Genomic DNA, 21,502 nt, shown 5'->3' with positions numbered 1-21,502 from the left:
ACTAGCTATTCAAATAGTTTTATTTATAAATAATTCTTTCAATTTCAAACATTTATTTGCTATTTTCCTTTAGGAAGAAATGGCACATAACATCGCTTGCATTTTCTTCTTCCCCCATTCGCAGATATGCAGTCTTTTAATTCAATCTCAGTGTAGCAAGTGTAATCTGATCTTTGTTTTGTTTTCATATGTTATCTAGTGACCTTCTGACAAATGCTAGTGTTAGTTACATAGATCTGTCCATATCAGTTCCCATCTGTCATTTAATGGAGAATTAATGTTGCCAATTTGAAGATTCCCCTGAGTTACTTCTATGGAAATAGATCGGTGCCCTTGTTAAAACAACCCCCACAGAAAAGTAACCACAAAGACAGGAAAGAGTATGCGGTAAAATATGGATCAAACTGCTGTTAAATGACATGTTGAGTAAATTAATAAATAAATATGGTTGCATGTTTTTTTATGTGAAGCAATATTATAGTTATTTTTCAGGTTTGCTTTCCTATCAGCTCCAAAATTTCTCATTTTTATTGAATGTGCCCAGAAGTATTGAACTGCACGTTTCACAAACATTTCTATGACTGATTCCACCTGCATTGAATTCAGCCATCGTTATTGAATGAAGATCTACCGGGACCAATGCCTGAAGAGGGCGCACAAAATCAGTGAACTGGTGCAGACTCGAAAGGCCAACATGGCCTGTTTCCGCTCCGTAAATGGTTATATGGTTATATGGTATTTTAACATGTGACCCATGTTTCATAAAAATAGCATACAGCTATGCTTCATAATTAAAAATCATGAGTAAGTGGAGAATTTGGACAGAAGTGTATCATAAATACTGATGAAAACATGTAATTAATTACAAGGAAGAGATAATTAGTTGTAATTATTGAGAAGATGTTGAGATTTATGATGAGGGGGTGACATTAGTTAGTAAGAAACATTTATTGCTTAAATAGTTTTCTGGTTTAAACTTGACTGGAGAATTTTGAAATGCAAGTCACTTCCAATTCATAACTACTGATAGTCAAGTAGAGATTATTTGTTATGTAGGGTTATAAAATTAATTATGCAGTTTCTGGCCTCCTGTGGATTAATATTTAAGAAACCCTTTTCTGTCCCACTGTGTACCAAAATGACTGAAAAATAATTATGCCTTCCTCTTTGTGATTGTTCTCTAGGATTTTAGCACCAATACTTTATGGTAGTTGTAAAAAAAATTAAATCCTGACAGTTAATTGTAATTATTTGTAGCTTCCATCCTGACTAGAGTTAGAAGTGACTGGACTACATTTCAGAGCTTTTGTGATTTGATCATGCAGGCTAAGTTTGGATTCACTCTGAATATCATAATGGTGCTTTCATGTTTTGATGTAATCTTTCACCTATTTTTGTGACTCAGGGGGCTATGGTTTTTATTGAGAATGTAAATTGCTGAAATTTTCTATTTAATTGACTATTGTAGTAAATGTAAATTTGTGTTATCACAGCATGGCATATTTAATAATTGTGTGGTCTGAGAAAAACCTCAAATAACCGTACACATCTTCTTTCTCCCCCCCCCCCCCCACTTCTCTTATCTTTTGCTTTTTGCATTTTTATAGAGCAAGTCGGCAGCAGAAAAAAAAAGCACTTGTTAAATGAAGCATACATGTGTAATTTTCACCGTTAAAAATGGTTCATGCTCCTGCACTCTCTGGAAGGATACTTCATTTATTAAAATACTTCTTTTATTATATACTTCTTCCATTGCATTAGTACAAGAACTGTTGCTCATTGACCAGGCCCAACAGAAGACTGAGACCCATTGGTCCTGAAATTTGCAGAAGGCCATAATTACTTAGAAGTCACAAAGGCTGAACTGTATTGCAATGCTGTTAGCGTTGATTGATCGTGTGAGGTACTTGCCAATAAAAGCTTTATTTTCTCCTGATCGGTTCATGGGCATAGTTGTTCACATCCTTCATTTCTCCTACCTCCTCAGCCACCAACCTAATCCATTCAAAAAGAAGCTATCACTAGCTCCAAGTAAACAAGAAAACACACATTTGCTGGGATCTAGTGCAGTACACAAAAATGCTGGAGAAACTCAGAGGGTCACGAAGCATCTAGAAAAGTAAACCATGAGCAATCTTTCCCTGTGACAAAAGTATGTGCGGTCTGAATGCTTGTGCAAATATGTAAACTTGAATTTGTTTCAAGATCATTTTGGCACTGCCTATCTCTCATGGCTAATAAAACTATACTGCCATGTTTTAGCATATAATACAAGTATGATTGCATTCTATGAAGTAACATATTTAGTTAAGAGTTTCTTCTATACTTTGAACTGCATTATTTTAGATAACTAACCTTTTGTGCACACATTAATTTCCTTTATACGTTGGTTACAAAACATGTTTGCGCGTGATCACGCGCTCACTTTTGAGAGAACAGTGGTTGTGACGCCTTTTTTACGTGTTTTCTTCCCCTAATGCAGTGGTTTTCAACCTTTTTCTTTCCACTCACATACCACTTTAAGTATTCCCAATGCCGTAGGTGCTCTGTGATTAGTCAGGGATTGCTTAAGGTGGAATGTGGGTGGAAAGAAAAAGGTTGAAAACTACTGTTTCAATCGTACCTAATGGTCTCGTTATGCGCACAGTTTCATTACTCCAAAGGAAATGGGCCAATGACAAATTTTTTCAAGTATAATATTTCCATATCAATTGGGTCTAGAACAGTGATTCACAACCTTCCCTTCCCACTCATATGCCACCTTAAGCAATCCCTTACTAATCTCAGAGCACCTATGGCATAGGGAATGCTTAAAGTGGTATGTGAGTGGAAAGAAAGAGGTTGAGAACCACTGCCCTAATGTTAAAACCTGATTACACCCCCTGATTTTGCCTGAAACATAGGTTCAAATTTCAGGTTTATTGTCAGAGTACATTCTTGAACAATCCTGAGACTGTTTTTCCTGCGGGTCGGACAGAATTTCTATTTATCAGTAATGTAAAAAAAAAACTGCACTCAAGAAAAGATATGTATACAAAAGGATGAAATGTAAACAAGGAGACACAGGCTGACAAGTGGTAACAAAAGCGATGCTTGCCTTCATCAGATGGGTATTGAGTATAAGAGTTAGGATGTTGTATTTTAGATGTACAAAATGTTGATGATATTGCATGCACCTCTGTTATAGTGCCTTAGAAAGGATGTGAGAGGGTACAGAAAAGATTTGCAAGGATGATACCTGGACTAGTTGGCTTGAGTTAGGAGGAGAGATTGCATAGGCTGGGTCTGTTTTCTCTTGAGCGTAGCAGGCTGAGAAGGGATCTTGTGGAGCTTTATAAAATAATGAAAGGCATAGATTAAGTAATCACAGTCATTTTCTGACTGTAGGGGAATCTAAAACAAGAAAGTATATGTTTAAGCTGAGAGGGGAAAGATTTAAAAAGAATCGCAGAGGCAAGTATTCAACAGAGAAGCTGGTAGAACTGGAGTGAACTGCGACGGTTAAAAGATATTTGGACACGTTTTTGGTCAAGAATAGTTCAGTGGGATATAAGCTAAATGCTGCCATTTGAGACAAGCTCGAGGTTTATCAGCACAATAACTTAATGGGCCAATGTATTTCTGTAGTGTAGAACTCTTATGAATCTACGAATTCATCAATTAATTGGTAGGATGAGTGTAAAAACTTGAGATTGGTCACAGTAATGGTCTCAGATTGGTGCAAGTATTGACTTTGAAACAGTCATGGAGAGTTTTGCAGAGCAGTAATGATGAGAGTCTTGCCATGTACATAAAAACACAAGGTACAGATGCACCAGAATTCTTACAGGCTGCAGAGGAACATGACATAGACCAACTACAACAGTATACATTAAATTACAATGTCCATAATGTACAGATGCACCAGAATTCTTAAATGCTGCACAGGCACATGACATAGACCAACTACAACAGTATAAATTAAATTACAACGTCCACAATGTACAGATGCACCAGAATTCTTACAGGCTGCAGAGGTACATGACATAGACCAACTACAACAGTATAAATTAAATTACAACGTCCACAATGTACAGATGCACCAGAATTCTTACAGGCTGCAGAGGTACATGACATAGACCAACTACAACAGTATAAATTAAATTACAATGTCCACAATGCACAGATGCACCAGAATTCTTACATCCTGCACAGGTACATGACATAGACCAACTACAACAGTATAAATTAAATTACAATGTCCACAAGGTACAGATGCACCAGAATTCTTACATCCTGCACAGGTACATGACATAGACCAACTACAACAGTATAAATTAAATTACAATGTCCACAAGGTACAGATGCACCAGAATTCTTACATCCTGCACAGGTACATGACATAGACCAACTACAACAGTATAAATTAAATTACAATGTCCACAATGCACAGATGCACCAGAATTCTTACATCCTGCACAGGTACATGACATAGACCAACTACAACAGTATAAATTAAATTACCACCATAAGCCAAGAAGATAAGGAGATAATAAATATAAAATTATAATATATATTCAGGGTTGCAGCTTTTGCAAGATAACAAGTGGCATTTCAATGGTGCACACAGGTTTTTTTTGGTGATTCTGGGATATGGGCCAATAGGTAGTATGGATTGATTCAAAAGCCTGAAAATTGCTGGGGGAAAAAAATTGTTCTTGAGCCAAGTTTATGCAGCCTGGATCTAATTTGGCTACATTAGGAACAATAACATTTATGATAAAGTGTATACTGGTATTTCTTTTACATTTATCTAGAATGGATGGAAATGATTTTCATTCAAACAAAATTATTGAAATTAAGGGAAGAACCAGATGTTTTTGCACAAAAATAACCCACAACAGAATATAAGAATATAAGAGAGCATCTATAACAACTATCTCATGGCACATAAGACAAATGTTCCATTTAGTGAGGTGATAGATTACAGAATGCATTTAATCCAGCACATTTGGAGATCATTGAGAATTACAAGTTTGAGCTGAAAATTAAAGATCAGGTGAAACCAATTAACATTACTTAGAGTGAGGAATCTGTCTCGATCTTATAATTTTTACATCTTACTGACTCCAGGCAGGACATATTTGTGTCCAGGGTAACAGTGAAGCAAATGCAGTTCAAATTATTAAATGAATGTTTAACTTTAAAGTATCCACATCGATGGATTAAGTTTCAAAAAGTGTGCTAAAAATGTTGGTTCATGCATAATATTAGAATATTTTTTAGACATACAGCATGGTAACAGGACATTGCGGCCCACGAGTCTGCACCACCCAATTTACACCCAATTAACTATTTTGAATGGTGAGAGGAAACTGGAGCCCCATGGGGAAACCCCAAACAGACAGTCCCAATCGCTGTAAAGGTGTTGTGCTAACCGCTACACCAACTGTGACGCCCTATTAATATTGTTTGGGACAAATACCAGGAGCAAAGATGATAGCTACAGAACTGTCATAGTCACATGACTGAATTTGATCTGAAAGGCGTGACTGACAGGTAAAGTTGCTATTGATGAAATGGAAATCACTCAGTAGAAATATGGTAGTTTAAGGCTAGATCAGCCGATGAGCAGAGCACAGAACAAAGCTTAAGCAGCAGATACTTTGCTAGAAAATCTTAATGATATTTAATGCTGCTATTGACTTCTCATTTATGAGCAGAGATTAAGACATTGATGCAAGCAAAGTGCAGTTAACCAAAAAGGATCCTGAGTCTGAAAATTATTCTAGTAAATCATTGAAATCTATAATGTATAATTTCTTATATTAATCAAAATGTGAAGTTTCTTGTCCTGGTCACAGACTACTTATATATTCTGAAAACACAACTTAAGGAATTAACAGTGAGTTAGAACAAAACATAAACATTGTTCAAGGATTTTAAACCGGCCTCGAGGGGCACAAAGTCCACTTTAACATTCAATCAAAGAAAAAGACCATTTGCTCGGGGCCTAGACCAGGTGGGTCACGTCTCCAGAATGGAGGACCATCGCCTTCCCAAGATCGTGTTATATGGCGAGCTCTCCACTGGCCACCGTTTCAGAGGTGCACCAAAGAAAAGGTACAAGGACTGCCAAAAGAAATCTCTTGGTGCCTGCCACATTGACCACCGCCAGTGGGCTGATATCGCCTCAAACCATGCATCTTGGCGCCTCACAGTTTGGCGGGCAGCAACCTCCTTTGAAGAAGACCGCAGAGCCCACCTCACTGACAAAAGGCAAAGGAGGAAAAACCCAACACCCAACCCCAACCAACAAATTTTCCCCTGCAGCCGCTGCAACCGTGTCTGCCTGTCCCGCATCGGACTTGTCAGCCACAAACGAGCCTGCAGCTGACGTGGACTTTTACCCCCTCCGTAAATCTTCGTCCGCGAAGCCAAGCCAAAGAAGAAGACCAGGACCATATGGAGAAAAGGTTCATGTGTTTTGAAGATGTGGCTTCTCTTTGACAGTGATGGTGAAGTTGAACAAATTTGAAAAATAGATTTAAAACTCAGGAACTGTACTCTCATTGGCATAGTCCATTTTCTTTACCTAGCTGAACCTGTCATTCTGCATGTATGCACATTAAACGTGGATAAAGAAATCAACACCATCTGATAATTGTCGAATGTTAAGTCATCAAGTGTTCATCCAGACTTCTCAGGCTTCTATGGACATGATGTTAAAGGAAGCCCAATGCATCATATGCTGACAAGATGACGGCAAGACTATACAGTAAAAGTATTCCTGAATTTTAATCTTTCCAAATTGTAGTCCAATATTCTGCCAATTTTCTGTCAGATTTCATGAGGCATCAACAGTTGAAGGATGAATTATATTAATGTCACAAAATGACCAGCGGAGCATGTATAACCTCTGCAACAAATGACCTAATGTGGCTCTCCAGTCACTCCATTGCTACTTACACGATAAAGCTTGCTTCAGATGGCTCTGGTTATGAAGATGGGGTATTGCTAAGCCACATTATTTAAAAAAAATAGCTTTGTGTCCCATGCATCATCAATAGACAAAATAGTGGCGCATTAGGTTGAAGCAGCCACTCCGACTTATTTATTTTAAAATATGAACTGTATATATTTTTACACCACACCAGCTGCAATTGAAAGATGCATAAACAGATGGGTTAAATTTAATTCAAATTTTTTAACCATTGTCAATAATATTATTTCAATAAGCTCAACACCCAAACATAAGCCTTTATGGCAACTATATGCTAACAATGGATATAAATAGTGTGTATGTGAAATCTAAGGCCAAATCCCCCAAAATAAACTCCCAAAGCAAATTCCATAAGTCAGTCTCATCAAGTAAGTCAGTCAAAAGAACAGTCCATTGTATCTGGTCTCCAGGCTTTAATGTCGTAATTCAGTTGTTCACAAGTCTTTGGGTTGAACATGGAGAGATATGATGTTGTCACTGAGCAGACTTAAGACCTTAGTAGGTGAATACAGGAGACATTACTTAGTTTCTTGTGTGGTAACAACCACTTTCAGTTTTCTCACAAGGGAGTTTCTCACAGTGACCTTCTAGTCACTAGCATGAAGTCCACACCTCCGAAGCCCTCTTTGGGGTTGCAACAGGTGACCCTCTGTCACACAAAGTCTTTTCTGTCAAAACCTTGCCTTTGGTTATAGCAAGTGTCTTTTGTCATACGAAGTCCTCTTCTCAAAAGGGGATTGGAGAAGCACAGGTCAGACACACACTCTGGGAATCAGAGTGTAAAATCTGCTGTCAGAACAGCAGTGCTGGCACCTGCGAACAGAGCATCTCAGCCTCCTGCCTTTTAACTGGAGCTGCCAGATGAACACACTGACAGTTCGTTCCTCAGCGCGCTGGATGATTTAACTGCTGCAGCACGTGTCTTCAGCCATCTTGATTGGAGGAGAGGGGTGGACAGCAGCGGGAGCACTCTTAGCAAGCCCACAGGCTTCAGTGCGTGGCTCTCGCGCTCCAGGTAGCTGTTCACTCTCCCGGCTCGCTGCTCCGGTGCTCCACAAAGTGTGTGTTCCTTTCAGTCAGTCACTGTCCCTGGTCAGAAATAAAACTGTCCATGGTCCACAACAATATGTATCATATGTCTGTATGTTTTGCACTGTTCTGCACCATGGACTGGAGAACACTGCCTCATTGGACTGTACTGCCACAATTGATTAACAAATAAACTTGAATTTGAAAGAACAAAAAACAATACTCAGAGAAGAAGGCATTGGAAATCATATTTAGAATCCAAATGTTCCAACAGATTTGTTTTTAGAGTCAAGCCACGCACTTTGGCCACTGATGGCAAACACTTTTTACATAGTCTTGGACCCACAAAAGAGGTCTCAGGAATATGGTTGACAGCCAACCTCCTGTCTCCATATGAGTATAATATTGAATATCAATTGTCCAGTTAGATGTTACTTCAATAATAAGTCAGGATAAAGCCTTGATATCACAGTTTGTCCACAAATCAAGGAGACATCAAGTTATTATACCTAAAAACCATAATGATAAATAATAGAGGATCTTGGAGATTGGGACATTGTTAATATGAAATCAATAGCATATAATTCTGTCAAATGGCTTTGCACAGGAAATAATCCCTTGAAAGTGCACAATATTCCACTACAGGTCGAGTACCGCATATCCAAAGTTCTAAAAATCGAAAAGATCCAAAAGCCGAACCTTTTTTAATTATCAAGTTGAAAAACTAATCACCACCTGACTTGCCCATATGGGGCTTTGACACTCTGTGGCACCATTTTGATTACAACAGAGCTCTGGTGTACAAAAATAGAGTTGAAAATGGCAAAAAGGCCTGCAGATACCTTTATGGATGACAGTGATAAGAAAACGAGGAAGTGTTTATCTATAGAACAGAAAGCAAAGCTGTAGGCAAAACTGGACAGCAGTGTAAGTGTGAGACATCATACAGAAGAGTAAGGTGTTGGAATGACTACAATCTATGTCCTGAAGAAACAGAAGGATAAAGTATTGAAGTTCTTTGCTGAAAAATAGAAAAACACTGCATGAAGCTAAAAGATCTCAATCATGTATTAATAGAATGGATCTGTCCGCATCACAGTGAACACATGCTGCTTAATGCTATGTTGATCATGAAACAAGCAAAGCTCTATCATGATAAGCTAAAAATTGAAGGGAACCGAATATTCAACAAGCTGGTTGAATAAATTTAAGAAAAGACATGGCATTCATTTTTTGAAGATTTGTGGTGATAAAGCATTTGCAGATTATGAATCAGTGGAGAAATTCATTGACGAGTTTGCCAAGATCATCGCTGATGAAAATCTGGCGCCAGAACAAGTCTATAATGCCAATGAAACATCACTGTTTTGGCATTATTGCCCCAGAAGAATGTCGACTACAGCTGATGAGACAGTCTTCCAGGAATTAAGGATGCTAAGGACAGAATAACTGTGCTGGGATATGCTAATGCAGCAGGCATGCATATGTGTAAGCTGGCTGTGATAGGCAAAAGTTTGTGTCCTCATTATTTTAAAGGAGAGAATTTCTTATCAGTCCATTATGATGCAAACAAAAAGGCATGGATTATTAGGGATATCTTTTCTGTTTGATTTAGCAAACATTTTGTGCCAGTGGGTTGTGCTCACTGTAGGGAAGCTGGACTGGATGATGAGTACAAGATTTTTTTTATTCCTCAACAACTGCACCTTACTCTTCATTCTCCATCTGAAAAAAATCTCACCAAAGATATTTGTGTCATGTACTTACCCTCAAATGTGACTTCATTAATTCAGCCATGTGAGCAAGGTATACTTAGATTAATGAGGAGTGAATATAAAAACACTTTCTTGAACAATATGCTGTCAGCAGAGGTGTGGCAGATTTCCAAAAGGAGTTTAGCATATAGGATGCCTAAGGCTTGGAACACAGTGACTAAAGACACAGTTGTTCATGCCTGGCACAACCTCTGGCCTGCAATTATGTTCAGTGACGATGACAGACCACAAGGTGATTTTGAAGGATTCTGTATGTCAGGTGAGAAAAAAATGTTGTGTGACCTTCTTACATATACAGAGTCCATCAGTAAGCTGGAAGAAGTAGATATTGAAGAAGATTTTAACATCGATAATGAGACTCCAATTGTTCATTCACTGACCAATGGTGAAATAACTGAAATTGTTCTGCATCGTTGATTGCGATGAAAAAAAGTGCCTTTAGATGACATGGTGAAAATGTGTGATAGACTTATTGAAGGATGAGAGCAGCATTTATTCATAACAGAACAAGAAATCATGTCAGTTTATAAAATCAAAGCGAGAGTCCTAAGTCAAAAAGCATTGTTACTGAGGCAGATGACACTGGAAGAAACATTGGAAAAAGCCATTGAGGAGAATTTCTAGTGTTTGGTGTTGCATTTATCTTATTTTGTAAGTAGAGATTTTTTTTGTAAGTATTTAACATTATTTCATGTGAATTTTCCACTTGTGGCATCATGTCAGTTCTCAGAAAGGCGGCCATTGTTTGTTCTTGATATTTAACTGCTGAGACAAATATTCTGCTGATGCGACTTTGCTGCTTAGTTCCATTGTTCCAACAACTGAAAAAGCCCAATAACCGAAATACGTCTGGTCCCAATAGTTTTGGATACGGGGTGCTGTACTGTACTATTGCTGGAAGCTACCGAGAGCACCACTCCAAATGTTTCCATGTAGTCTATTGGGAGAAAGATGTGAATAGCATTTTTAGTGGTTATCCATCCGAAAGGTATTGGATCATACATTGCCACTGAACTCACTGCAGGAGAATCAGATTCATTTTTCTGTGACTCATGAGCTCCCCTGGGAGCTTGTAATGACCACAATTTCTATCAATTTCTATTTGAGCAGATTGTGAAACAAAATAGAATCTAACAATGAGGATGCTGAGGGATCGGGAAATAAAATGAGGAAAAAAAATAAGCCATGCAAGATAGTATGAAATGAGAATTCACAGATCTTCTTTTGAAGAACAAATCAATGCCACATTCCACAACTCCTCACAAGAATGAGAGTTTCAGAAAGTTTCATATTGACCAGTTGATCTCAGTAGAAGAAAGGAGAATCCTGAAATGAGTCCGACAGCTGTTGATGGTTTGACATAAAACGTGACCAAAAGGAGCCTTCTTTTTAGTCTAGGATTAAGAGTAGGGTTGGAAACTGGGATGGGAAATACAGTTTACCTAAAAGGATCAAAGAGAATTCAAAATCAATTGATCAGTTAGAATTGTTAATATTTTTAAACAAGTTTCACTCGTTTTCCTTTCAAAGAAGAAATGTAAATAAGTGTGACATGATATATTTGATTATATGTCTACCATTGTGCACAGTTTGAGAAGAACCTCAAATGAATCAGACATACTTTCTGGAGTCCGGGTGTTTCCTATATATTACTCTGCATGACCTTGCACATTATTTCACCAGGAGTTAGAAACTCAGAGGACATTATTGGTATAACTATTAAGCACATACTGGGTAAAATAGTATATTATTTATATTGAGCATTTCCAGAAGAGATCACCTATATTTTGGGCATTCACGCAGTGTTACTGCTTTGCGTAAAGTGAAATGACAAATAAAATGAATGTAAAGGCAAAACAAGTAGAGATGTTGGAAATCTGAAATAAAAAGAGAATAAGCTAGAAATGCTCAAGAGATCAGGCAGAATTTCAAGAGTGACAAATAGAGTTAATGTTTCATATTTCATAATCCATATTTTTTTCCTTCATTTCAAAACTGTGAGAATATCTTTTGCAACCTTGTAATTTTAGATATTGAAATAATTATTTATTGTGAAGAGCAAATTAAAATCTAAGTTTAAATATCACAGACTAAAATTATTATAGCAGCATCTTTCTTGGCTCATTTTAAATTTCACTAGTTGATCTTTATTTTTAATGACATGGACCTGTTTTTCATCTAACAACTACATGTGTACTTTTGACTCACAAATAACATGTTTTCCTCATGAAGGTTGTTGGTTTAATCTGCATCTTCTTGCAACGAATTCTTTCTCCACATGACCACAGTTTGTTAATTCCATTTGACATGAAGCAAGCTCTCTTACTTAATAGTTGCATAACTCTCTTACTTAATAGTTGGCACCACAAGCTTTTTTGTAAATCTATATATTGTATGCCACTCCATTTTCTTTATCCATCCTCTTGTTTATTCCATATAAAATTCATTGATATTTGTGTACAACATGTCTGTGAAAAGATGAAAGTGATAGATTTTAAGTGTATTGCTTACTTGCCTTTACTTTTCACAATGATGTTCATTATTTTTTGCTTTCTGACATTTTTTCTGCAGGAACAACAGAGCGGGTATGTCTGATCCAGGGAACAGTGGAAGCTCTGAATGCAGTTCACAGCTTTATTGCCGAGAAAATCCGAGAAATGCCTCAGAATATGGCGAAGACTGAACCAGTTAGTATTCTGCAGCCTCAGACCACGGTGAACCCAGATCGTATCAAACAAGTAAGTTAATCAGAGTGTTTAATATCAGAATTTTGTTTGAACTTGAATTAGTATACACAATGGGTGGTGGGGGAAGAGCATGGTTGCTAATCAACTAGCCAGATGGCTAGTAGAATAATGTTAACTTTAAAATTCCATGTCTAGTCAACCAAAGGAGAAATAAATTGAGGTTATTAGAAATTTAACTGAGGACCCAATTTGTCCACAACATATTTTGATGAAGAAATCAATTAATGGGTCATTCAGGTGACTCCTACCATCTTCCCAAGTCTATGCATATTATTTTTGTTCAATAATTGTTACCTTGTGGTAACAACTTTGTTGCTGATTGTCTGTTGTTTGAATATTGATCTATATCAATGCATTTGAGGTAGGTTTATTAATTGTGTCAAGTAAAACATATTGTTAAAGGAAGACTGTCTGCAATCCTTTTACGCAAATGAAATTGAAGTAAATGGTAAGTTTTTTAATATATAAAAGGAAATACATTTCATTGGAGCTTGCACTTTCCTGTTTATCCAGTCAGCCAGTTGTATAAAATTGCTACTTTTTTCATATCAGTTATGCCCTTTTCCCTTGGCATCATTATTGCAAGAGGAGTTTGTTATAATTTTCTTGTTGCCCCTGTAAATTGAGCCAACTGTTTTCCAGCACAGTAAAGGTCCTGCTAAGAATGATCCCTATCTGAAATGTTTAGTCTTATACCACAGTATCATTTATTACTGGTCTTGAATAGGCGGCAGTGAGGATTTCTTTTGCAGCCTTTGGCATAACTGATTTTTTGTAGAATCAACTGTACATTTTAAAATTATTAATGGATTATTTAAGACAAAATTCTGTTTTGAACAACAGATGATTTAGATGAATTCACAATTAGAACTATTATAAAATGAAATTGTGAAAATATTCATTGCTCAAGGACAATAGTTAGTGACTCTCAGTTCCTCAAAACAGAAAATCCCAATATTTTATAAATTATAGTCACCTGTATTCATTTCAGAACTTTGTTTTAATAAAAATAAGCACACAAGACTCAAATCTCACTGCAACATCAGCTTCTAAGATTATACGGAAGTAGTTACAGCAGACCATAATAGTATATTTTTAGCCCCATTCTTCCCATCATGTAGAATGAATGAACAAGGTTGACTTGAATTAACAGTATGTTGATATCATTCAGAATTCACAAACAAGGACATTTGGCAAAAAGTTTCAATAATATGTTGCAGCTCAAAATAATGGGAGTAAGATTCTGTGTTTTAAGTAAATGCAAGAAAATAACTCATTAATAACCTTGTATTATCCATTATCTGTTGACTGTAAGTAAAGGACAAAGTAAAATCTTTGGCACAATTCTTGTATAATACCAATTTCCTTTCATGTGATTTGTTCCCACCTGTCAGAAGCAATTTCAAGGATTTAAAATAAAATTGAAGAATGAAGATTGTTTTTGAGATGAAAACATTCATTCTTGATTTTGTCATGTCCAAATTTAACACACAACAATCATTTGACTGGAACAAGAAATATTTCAAGGTTAAAGCATCATTTATACAGAAGTTTTAGATACATTGAAATATATCAATGTCCTGCTCATAGCAAACCAACAGACCAAAGCACAAGAACAAAAAAAAATGAATTCAGAGGGGAGAAAGTAATTAGTTTGTGGTGAAATCATTAAGAAAATACATTTGGTTTTGTATTATTGTGGGGCGTGTATGACCAAAACAGAAGACCACTAGAAACATGTAAAACTGCATAAAAAAGACTGCCAATTCTGTTATGATGTCCAATTGTGCAACATTGAGTACACTTCATCAATAATGTTTGGAATCCCTATAACTAACTTTATTGCAATTTTGTGTGAGCTATTGTTTGTGGGAGAACATTCAAGAACTGGGAAACTTCCACAACAACTTTTTTTTTAACCAAACTGCTAGCTAGCAGCAATTTTTAGTGACTGGGTATCCATGCTACCACTGGATCTACCCAAAGACATCAGAGGATGGGGGCGGGTAGAATTTGGTTTCAGACACATGTGTTGATTACACAGTTAACTGAATGTGCAGTGCGCCTCCAAAATTCAGTTTCATATAAGTTAATGGAAATTGAATTCTTAATTGGAGCTCTGTGAGCATACATGACTACACTGCATTTATACAAGTCCCAAAGGCAAGTATATTATCATTCACCATATATTTAACCACAGCCTCCCAAGCATGGTTCTGCATAAAACTGCTATTAGAGGCATCGTTAGCAAAACTCCTATGCTCACTGCTCAACGTCATACAAAAGAAAATTTTGTACTGTGAAGTACTCTGTGAAACAATTGGGATCACTAATGCTACTTTTTACATCCTTGGATAAAACGCCTTGAGCTCCAAAATGGGAGTGTCCATTTTTTGCATGCTCTATGTAAAAAAAAGAATTTACATATTTATTTCCTTAAAAGGCCATCAACATTTCCTGTCTGCGAAGTCAGGAGCATAGCATTATGGAAAGTGCAACTATTTTTGTGCAGTTGAAATCATTTGAGAAATTGATGCCTGAAATATTGAAGATCAAACTGATCATTGTTTGACATTTATTATCTTGCTATTTCAAATGCTACTTTTTAATTTTTTATAAAAATGCACGAAATAGAAAGAAGAGTAGGACATTTGGCCCCTCTGCCTGCTCCAGCATTCAGTGAAATCATGGTTGATCTTTTACTTCACGCCATTGACTAGATCTCCATATCCCACAATTCTCTCAAAATTGAAAAGTATCTTGAAAATTTTCAGCTACCAAACTTTCAGAGCCTTCTTCGGCTGAAAATTCAAAAGTCTCACAACCCTCTTGGTTAAGAAAATACATCTCATTTCACCCCTAAATGCATGAGTCAGTGACTCCTAGTTCTAGATACCCTGATTGTCATTTCTGTGTAGTATTCCAAGCCACAAAAGAATTTTTGGAGCCGCAATATTCTAAGTAGTAGGCCAGAGATCCCAAGTTGAAATCTTAGCTTGAGGATTCCAGATGGAGAGCAGAGAACAGAGAATCCTAGCAGTTGAAAAGCAGTTGGAATGATGGTCAAACTACAGTTTTTCATCCTCTTTCCCAGCACCAATACTCAGAAGATTCCTTTTCCCTTCTGGGAGCATCTCAAATAATTGAAAAGGGTTGAAACCCTATTCAAAGCTGGAATGAAAATGGGAGTAAAGGTCAATACATATTGATTGTCGTATAAAAGAAACCCCTTACCTAACCACTGGTGGAGCTAAAACATTAATATGTATCCTGCTGACAGACACCTGTTTATCTCCAGCCTTACCTATTAATATCTTGCTTCCTTCCTAAGGGGTCACTGGATTTATTCAGCAACTTGACATCCTAATAGAGCTCAAGCAATTAAGTTGCTCTGGAAGATGACCTGGACAATAATTCAGTTATATTTCCCATTCTTATTTTCACTTGCTTTTTCATGGTTCACCTGGAAGATGAGAAAGAATCATTTTATTATTTCTTATTTTTTGCTTTGCGAGCATGATTATCAGTAAACTGTTCCTGAGGTTGTCGTTGATAGTGAAATATCCCTCAGTTTTAATACAATTTCTTTCTGACCCATCATAAAATAGCATAAATGCCATTGCTTATTTGATATTTGGCTCCTCTTTTGAGATACAGCTGTCTGACTAATGAAAAATTTACATGCAAGTTTCCAGCAGCACTGACAGGTGATATTTTAATGTGGAAAAAGGATTTGGAAAAATTATTTTGCCATCTACAGAGGTTCATTTTGCAGACAGTCTTCCTTCAGTCCTTTTGAATAACATTTCTGCAACACAAGAAAAACATTCAAAGTGTAGCAAACAAAAATGATTTTATTTGCTGATCTGGAGATAAATAATGTAAAGAGTATTTTTTTCAAAACAATTACCCTTAAAATTGACATAATATTGATTAAAAACTGTTTTGAATTTCAATTCTCAAAATTTTAGAATAATAGATGATTAACAAATTAATTCCCAGCTCTCAAATCTGCATTTCCTTTTGCCTTTGATAATCGATTCACAGTTCAATCTAAATAACCTTTCGTAAATCATTTGGTTTGGAGTCATATTTTAACCAACCATTGATATTCTATTCAAAATCCAGTAATGTCCTACTAGATCTGTTGAAATATTTAGGCTAGGATGCATCTCCCTTGAAAGATCCAAGTGGCATTTACCTGGCATTTGAATTCATCAAACATTTTGCTCCAATGTAGTTCAAAGCAGTGGATCCAGATTTTTTTTTTTCAGAAATGTGCAGAGAGAAATGTTGTTCAAAAACTAGCTCATGTATGTGCTCAAAAAACAGAAGTGTCTGTTATATATTTATTCTGTGCTACATCAGCCAAAGTAGGTAGCAATAATTTTTAAATATTCAAAAGACATTTGAAAAGGCTAACAACTTTATAATTTGGACACCAGCTCTTCATCGTAAATCTCATTCATCCTTCATTGGCATAGGCTGGTTATGAATGAATAATTATAGAAATATTAACTAAAATTTTAGCCAAAATAAGCTACCTTGGACTGTTTGCAATTAATTGCATTGGGATTGTTCAATATAAGGCATAAGGTTGGTGATTTCCTCCTGAATTGCTTTATTCCCAGACATTGCCATCTTCCCCAACTACCACCAAGTCCTCTCCATCTGACCCCATGACCACCACCAGAGCCAATCAGGTACAGTATCATCTACCATCTACACCATACTTTCACAGGTATAGAGAACATTGTGCAGCCACGCTGGGAAGGAGGCCTTTCCTGGACTTGAATATTTTGTAACAGGTACTTATGTTAATAACTAGCTTTAGATTAGACTAGAGGGCTCGTTCCACAGCAAAAGTGGGATGCTGCTTATTATAGAACATCATGCCTGCAGGATTGTGGGCTTTTGCTTTAACTGACTGACTGTTTCTGGTAAGAACAGAAAATATGCGCTTGTCTCTGTGCCTATTTGTTTCCAGTTTTCCCTTCACTAACAAAAATGCCTTTTGTCAAAAATAACATCTCTGTTTTCTCAACTGATTGAAGCATAAACACAAAGGGTGTGTAAACTAGATGAATGGTTATTCCTGTTGTGCATTATGATGTAACTCGTGTTGTGTTCTAGCTGAACATGGGCAGAAGCTCCAGAGTGCAACTTCGCCAATGTTTGGTCATGTTGTTTCAAAAAGAAGGAGGAGCAAAATTGAAAATAGAGGCAGATACTGGAATGTTGAGCAAACAATGGAGGAAATCAGCAGGTCAGGCAGGATCCATGAATATAAATGGTCAATTAGCATTTTGGATCAGGGCCATTTATTGAGACCCAATGAAGACAAATGAGGTTTATGCAGATGGGTAAAAAGTTGGCATAAATTTGGTGGGCTGAATGAGCCATTTTCATGTTGTACAACTTTTTGACTTCTTAAAAATAGTTCCAGCTGTACAAAATCGAGTGCTGAAATGAAACACTTCAACAAAACACTGTAAGAGGAGATTTGCAACATATCTGTCCAGTGCTGTAGAGTACATGAATACATTTGAAATAAAGTTGAAATTTGTTCTCTTTCCTGAGGTTTGGATTAAAAATAGATGACTCCCAGTGGCTCATGCCTCCAAATTTCTGTAACTTCTCCCATTACTTAATTAATGTCTAGTTTTGCATTCTTGTGCATTTCTGATTTTTTATCTTGCTTCCATGGATTGCTGTATCTTCAGCTGCTGTAACCCCAGCATCTAGATTTATTTCCTTAAACCTTTTCTGCTCTGCAGCTGTTCTCTATTTATAAAAATGACATTTTAGCAACCGTTTCTCTCTTCTGAACTTACAAACTTCTTATGTGCCTCGTTGAGAAATTTCCTTTGCTCGTACTCCAGGGAAAGTACTTGCCACAAAATATGCCCTAATCTGTAAAACTAATGTCGGGTTACACAGAAGATTCCAACCCACAAAAAAGCATTAGTCTCATTATAGTAGGATCTTTTTGAAAAACAAAATTTATAAAAGATGTTAATCACCTATAACAAAATGTTCACTTTCTGAAGCAGAACTGTTTGACAAAGGTGGGACTACATGCTCAAAATTCAAAGTTCAGATTTATTGTCAGAGTTCAGGCATGATTCTTTTTCCTGTGGGCCAGGCAGAATTTCTACTTAATGGTTGTGCAAAGACTGGACTCAAGAAAGACGCATAAGCTAAAGAGAGAAATGTAAACTCAGAAGGATGAGAACAAGTTTTTCCAGGTGGAGGAGGGTGGTGATAAATGGAAACTGTTTGGATCTGTTGTTGATAAAGAAATTAAGGGCCTTTAGTCCCCTGGTATTGAGATGGAGGTGTATAGAGATGGGACGTTCATAGTGAAAATGAGACGGTCGAGTTCAGGGAATTGGAATTGTTGGACTGATGGAGGGCAGATGAGGTATCACGGATGTAGGTTTGGAGGGACTGGACCAGGCGGAGAAAAAAGTGAGTCAAGATAAGATTATATCAGTTCAGGAAGCAGGAGCATGCCGAAACAGTGGGTCTACTGGGACAATAAGGTTTATGGATTTTGTATAGGAGGTAGAACGGGCAGTGGGAGTAGGGAAACAATGAGATTGGAGGCGATGGAGGGAAATGACAAGAAGTGATAAGATCAATGATTGTGCTTGATGTTTTATGTTGGGGTCCTGTTTAAAGATTAAGTAAGAGCAGGAATCTGAGAGAACACAACTGCACTACCCTTGGCAAGTTTGATCTTGAGGTGAGGACTGGCAAAGAGAGAGTGGAGGGCAGAGTGTTCCGAGGATTAAGATTAGAATAAGTGAGGGGAATGGTGAAGTTGAGACAGTTGATGTCTCGGTAGCAGTTGGATATACAAAGATCCAGAGCAGGCAGAAGGCTAGGACAGGGGATGTTTCCTTTAAATGATATAGAAATAATCATAATGTTTGAATATATGAATGTGAATAATTACATTACAGAAAATAATTTCTATTTTCATTTGTGGTGAATTATTTTAAACAATGAAGTATGAAAAAATATTTTACAGCAATTTTCTCATAACAACTGGCCTTTTTTTTTATCCACTCCAATTTGTGTTCTTGACGTGACTGCAACTAAAAATTAAGATGTTACAATATAATACAAAATTATTCTTCCAGTTTATCACAGTATGAAATATTTTCTCTTTTCTATATCTATATCACTGTAATCCCACTTCCTTCCTTGGTTTCAAATGCTACCAAGGTCAAGGATTAATTGCTTTAGACGAACAGCATGGTAACAGGCCCTTTCAGCTCACGAGCCCATGCCACCCAATCACACCCAATTGACCTACAACCTCCTTTACTTATAAACTCATTCAGACAGCGCGGGATTTGAACCACAGTCCTGATCGCTGGTACTGTAACTGTGTTGCGCTAACTGCTACGCTAACCATGCTCCCCAACATTGTTCTCTAAAGGAAAACGTGATTGAACAATAGCTAGACTCCATGAAAAGAATGAGCTCTAGTTGAACTGATACTTTTATTTATTATCACACTGGTCTTGTGAGCCAAAAACTGCGAATATGTAAAATGTAAAAGTGTAAGAAACTATTTTGATATTGTGTGAGGAACTCCTATGCTATGCCTTTAATCTTATATAAATTGAGCAAGTCAGTTGACAGCGCTAAATAAATTGAATTTGCTGAAATGTTCAGGCCACCGGACTCTACATTGAAATCATCTGTGGAAAAAGGTGACAGATGTACTGGCATCTGTAACTCAGCATGTCACACACTTGAAGCAAGTCTAAGACTAACATTCCTGGTGATGCAGCCTTCAGAATGTTGGCCAAAGGCTGCTTGATTTGGTTTATTATTTTGTTTGGAAGAATGATGAGAAAAACTGGCACACTTGTATTAATCAAAGATTTCTTCATCATTTATAATGAATTGGCATCAGTCTCAGCAGTCCTGCAGCTTTTTTTCCCTGTAAATTCTACTGCTACTATTACCCCTCCTGTTTTTAAAATGGCTCTGCATTTGCTCTTGTGACTTCTTGGTGGTTTGAACAGACTGGGTCTGCTTTAAGTTCATTATTCTGTGATAAATAACATGCCTGACATTTGTTTGTAAGAGTAACAGTGATTAACATTCACATCAGTGTGTTGATAATCCATTTGCACCACAGCAGTAAATTGGAAAAGGTTGGAGAGAGGTAATCTCTGACCTGTCGACATACTTTATAGGTAAGCAGCATTGTGAGATTAGCCGACATGAGCAATTTATCACTATTGTGTGTTGACCAAGATTAGGTTTATCTTGAGAAAGACTGAGAGTGGAAGCATAATGTACACAATCTTAGAGTTAATAAGATCCACCATACGGTTAGTTGTTGCCTTGGAAACAAATTGATTTTTGTTTTTCCATTATCACTTTAAGGGCTTTGCAGAGAAAACAAATTTTGGTCTTAAATGTATAAAAAAGGTTGCCAACACACAAACCTGAATTATTGTATATTTATTGCTCGCATTGGCTAAGCCAAAAATAAAATGCTGATCAGTTTTTGTGAACTCAGTAAACCCAGACAGTTGATTTCTTCCTTTCTTTCTTGCTTAATTGACACTTCTAATTTAACTGATGTCAAAAAAAAATCTTCAATTCTTCAGAGTTTCAGTCTGAGTTTATGAAAAAGCTTGAATTACTTTGATCCTGTTAATTTAGACTCATCAAACAAATGTCTGACATTTCTGGGGACTTGCATCATTTGAATAATGAAAAATGAAGGAAATTGTGCACTGACTTTCCCACTTTATATTGTCTTGGGAATTTTGCACAGTTGCTCCATTATATTTGCTAAAAAAAGTGTGAAGAAAATTATCAGTTTCATCTCCTGTTCAGATCAATGACATTCTCTAGTTTCTTGCACTTAACCAGTTTCCATTCCATCTAACCACTCTTACTCAAAGGTAGTGGCTGAATAGTCTGGCAGCAACATA

General features: G+C 36.8%; 1 protein-coding gene across 13 annotated transcripts in view; it reads left to right on the top strand.

Annotated features, from left to right (window-relative positions):
- Nucleotides 1-21,502, top strand: part of LOC138753542 (RNA-binding protein Nova-1) — a 288,411-nt gene that overhangs the window by 196,577 nt on the left and 70,332 nt on the right. For 11 of the 13 annotated variants that reach the window (XR_011351237.1, XM_069916694.1, XM_069916690.1 and 8 more), the window contains exons 3-4: nucleotides 12,358-12,524; nucleotides 17,165-17,236. Coding sequence is in view for 12 of the 13 variants with exons in the window: in XM_069916694.1 (XP_069772795.1) it covers nucleotides 12,358-12,524; nucleotides 17,165-17,236 (239 nt within the window). In the remaining variant the exon portion in view is untranslated. Of the gene's footprint in view, nucleotides 1-12,126; nucleotides 12,179-12,201; nucleotides 12,253-12,357; nucleotides 12,525-17,164; nucleotides 17,237-21,502 lie in introns of those variants that run through there. The other 2 variants (XM_069916686.1, XM_069916687.1) reach the window with 2 other exon arrangements.

Source organism: Narcine bancroftii, chromosome 2 (genome assembly GCF_036971445.1).
Source record: "Narcine bancroftii isolate sNarBan1 chromosome 2, sNarBan1.hap1, whole genome shotgun sequence".
NCBI lineage: Eukaryota > Metazoa > Chordata > Chondrichthyes > Torpediniformes > Narcinidae > Narcine > Narcine bancroftii.
This window is presented reverse-complemented; position numbering and strand designations above follow the sequence as displayed.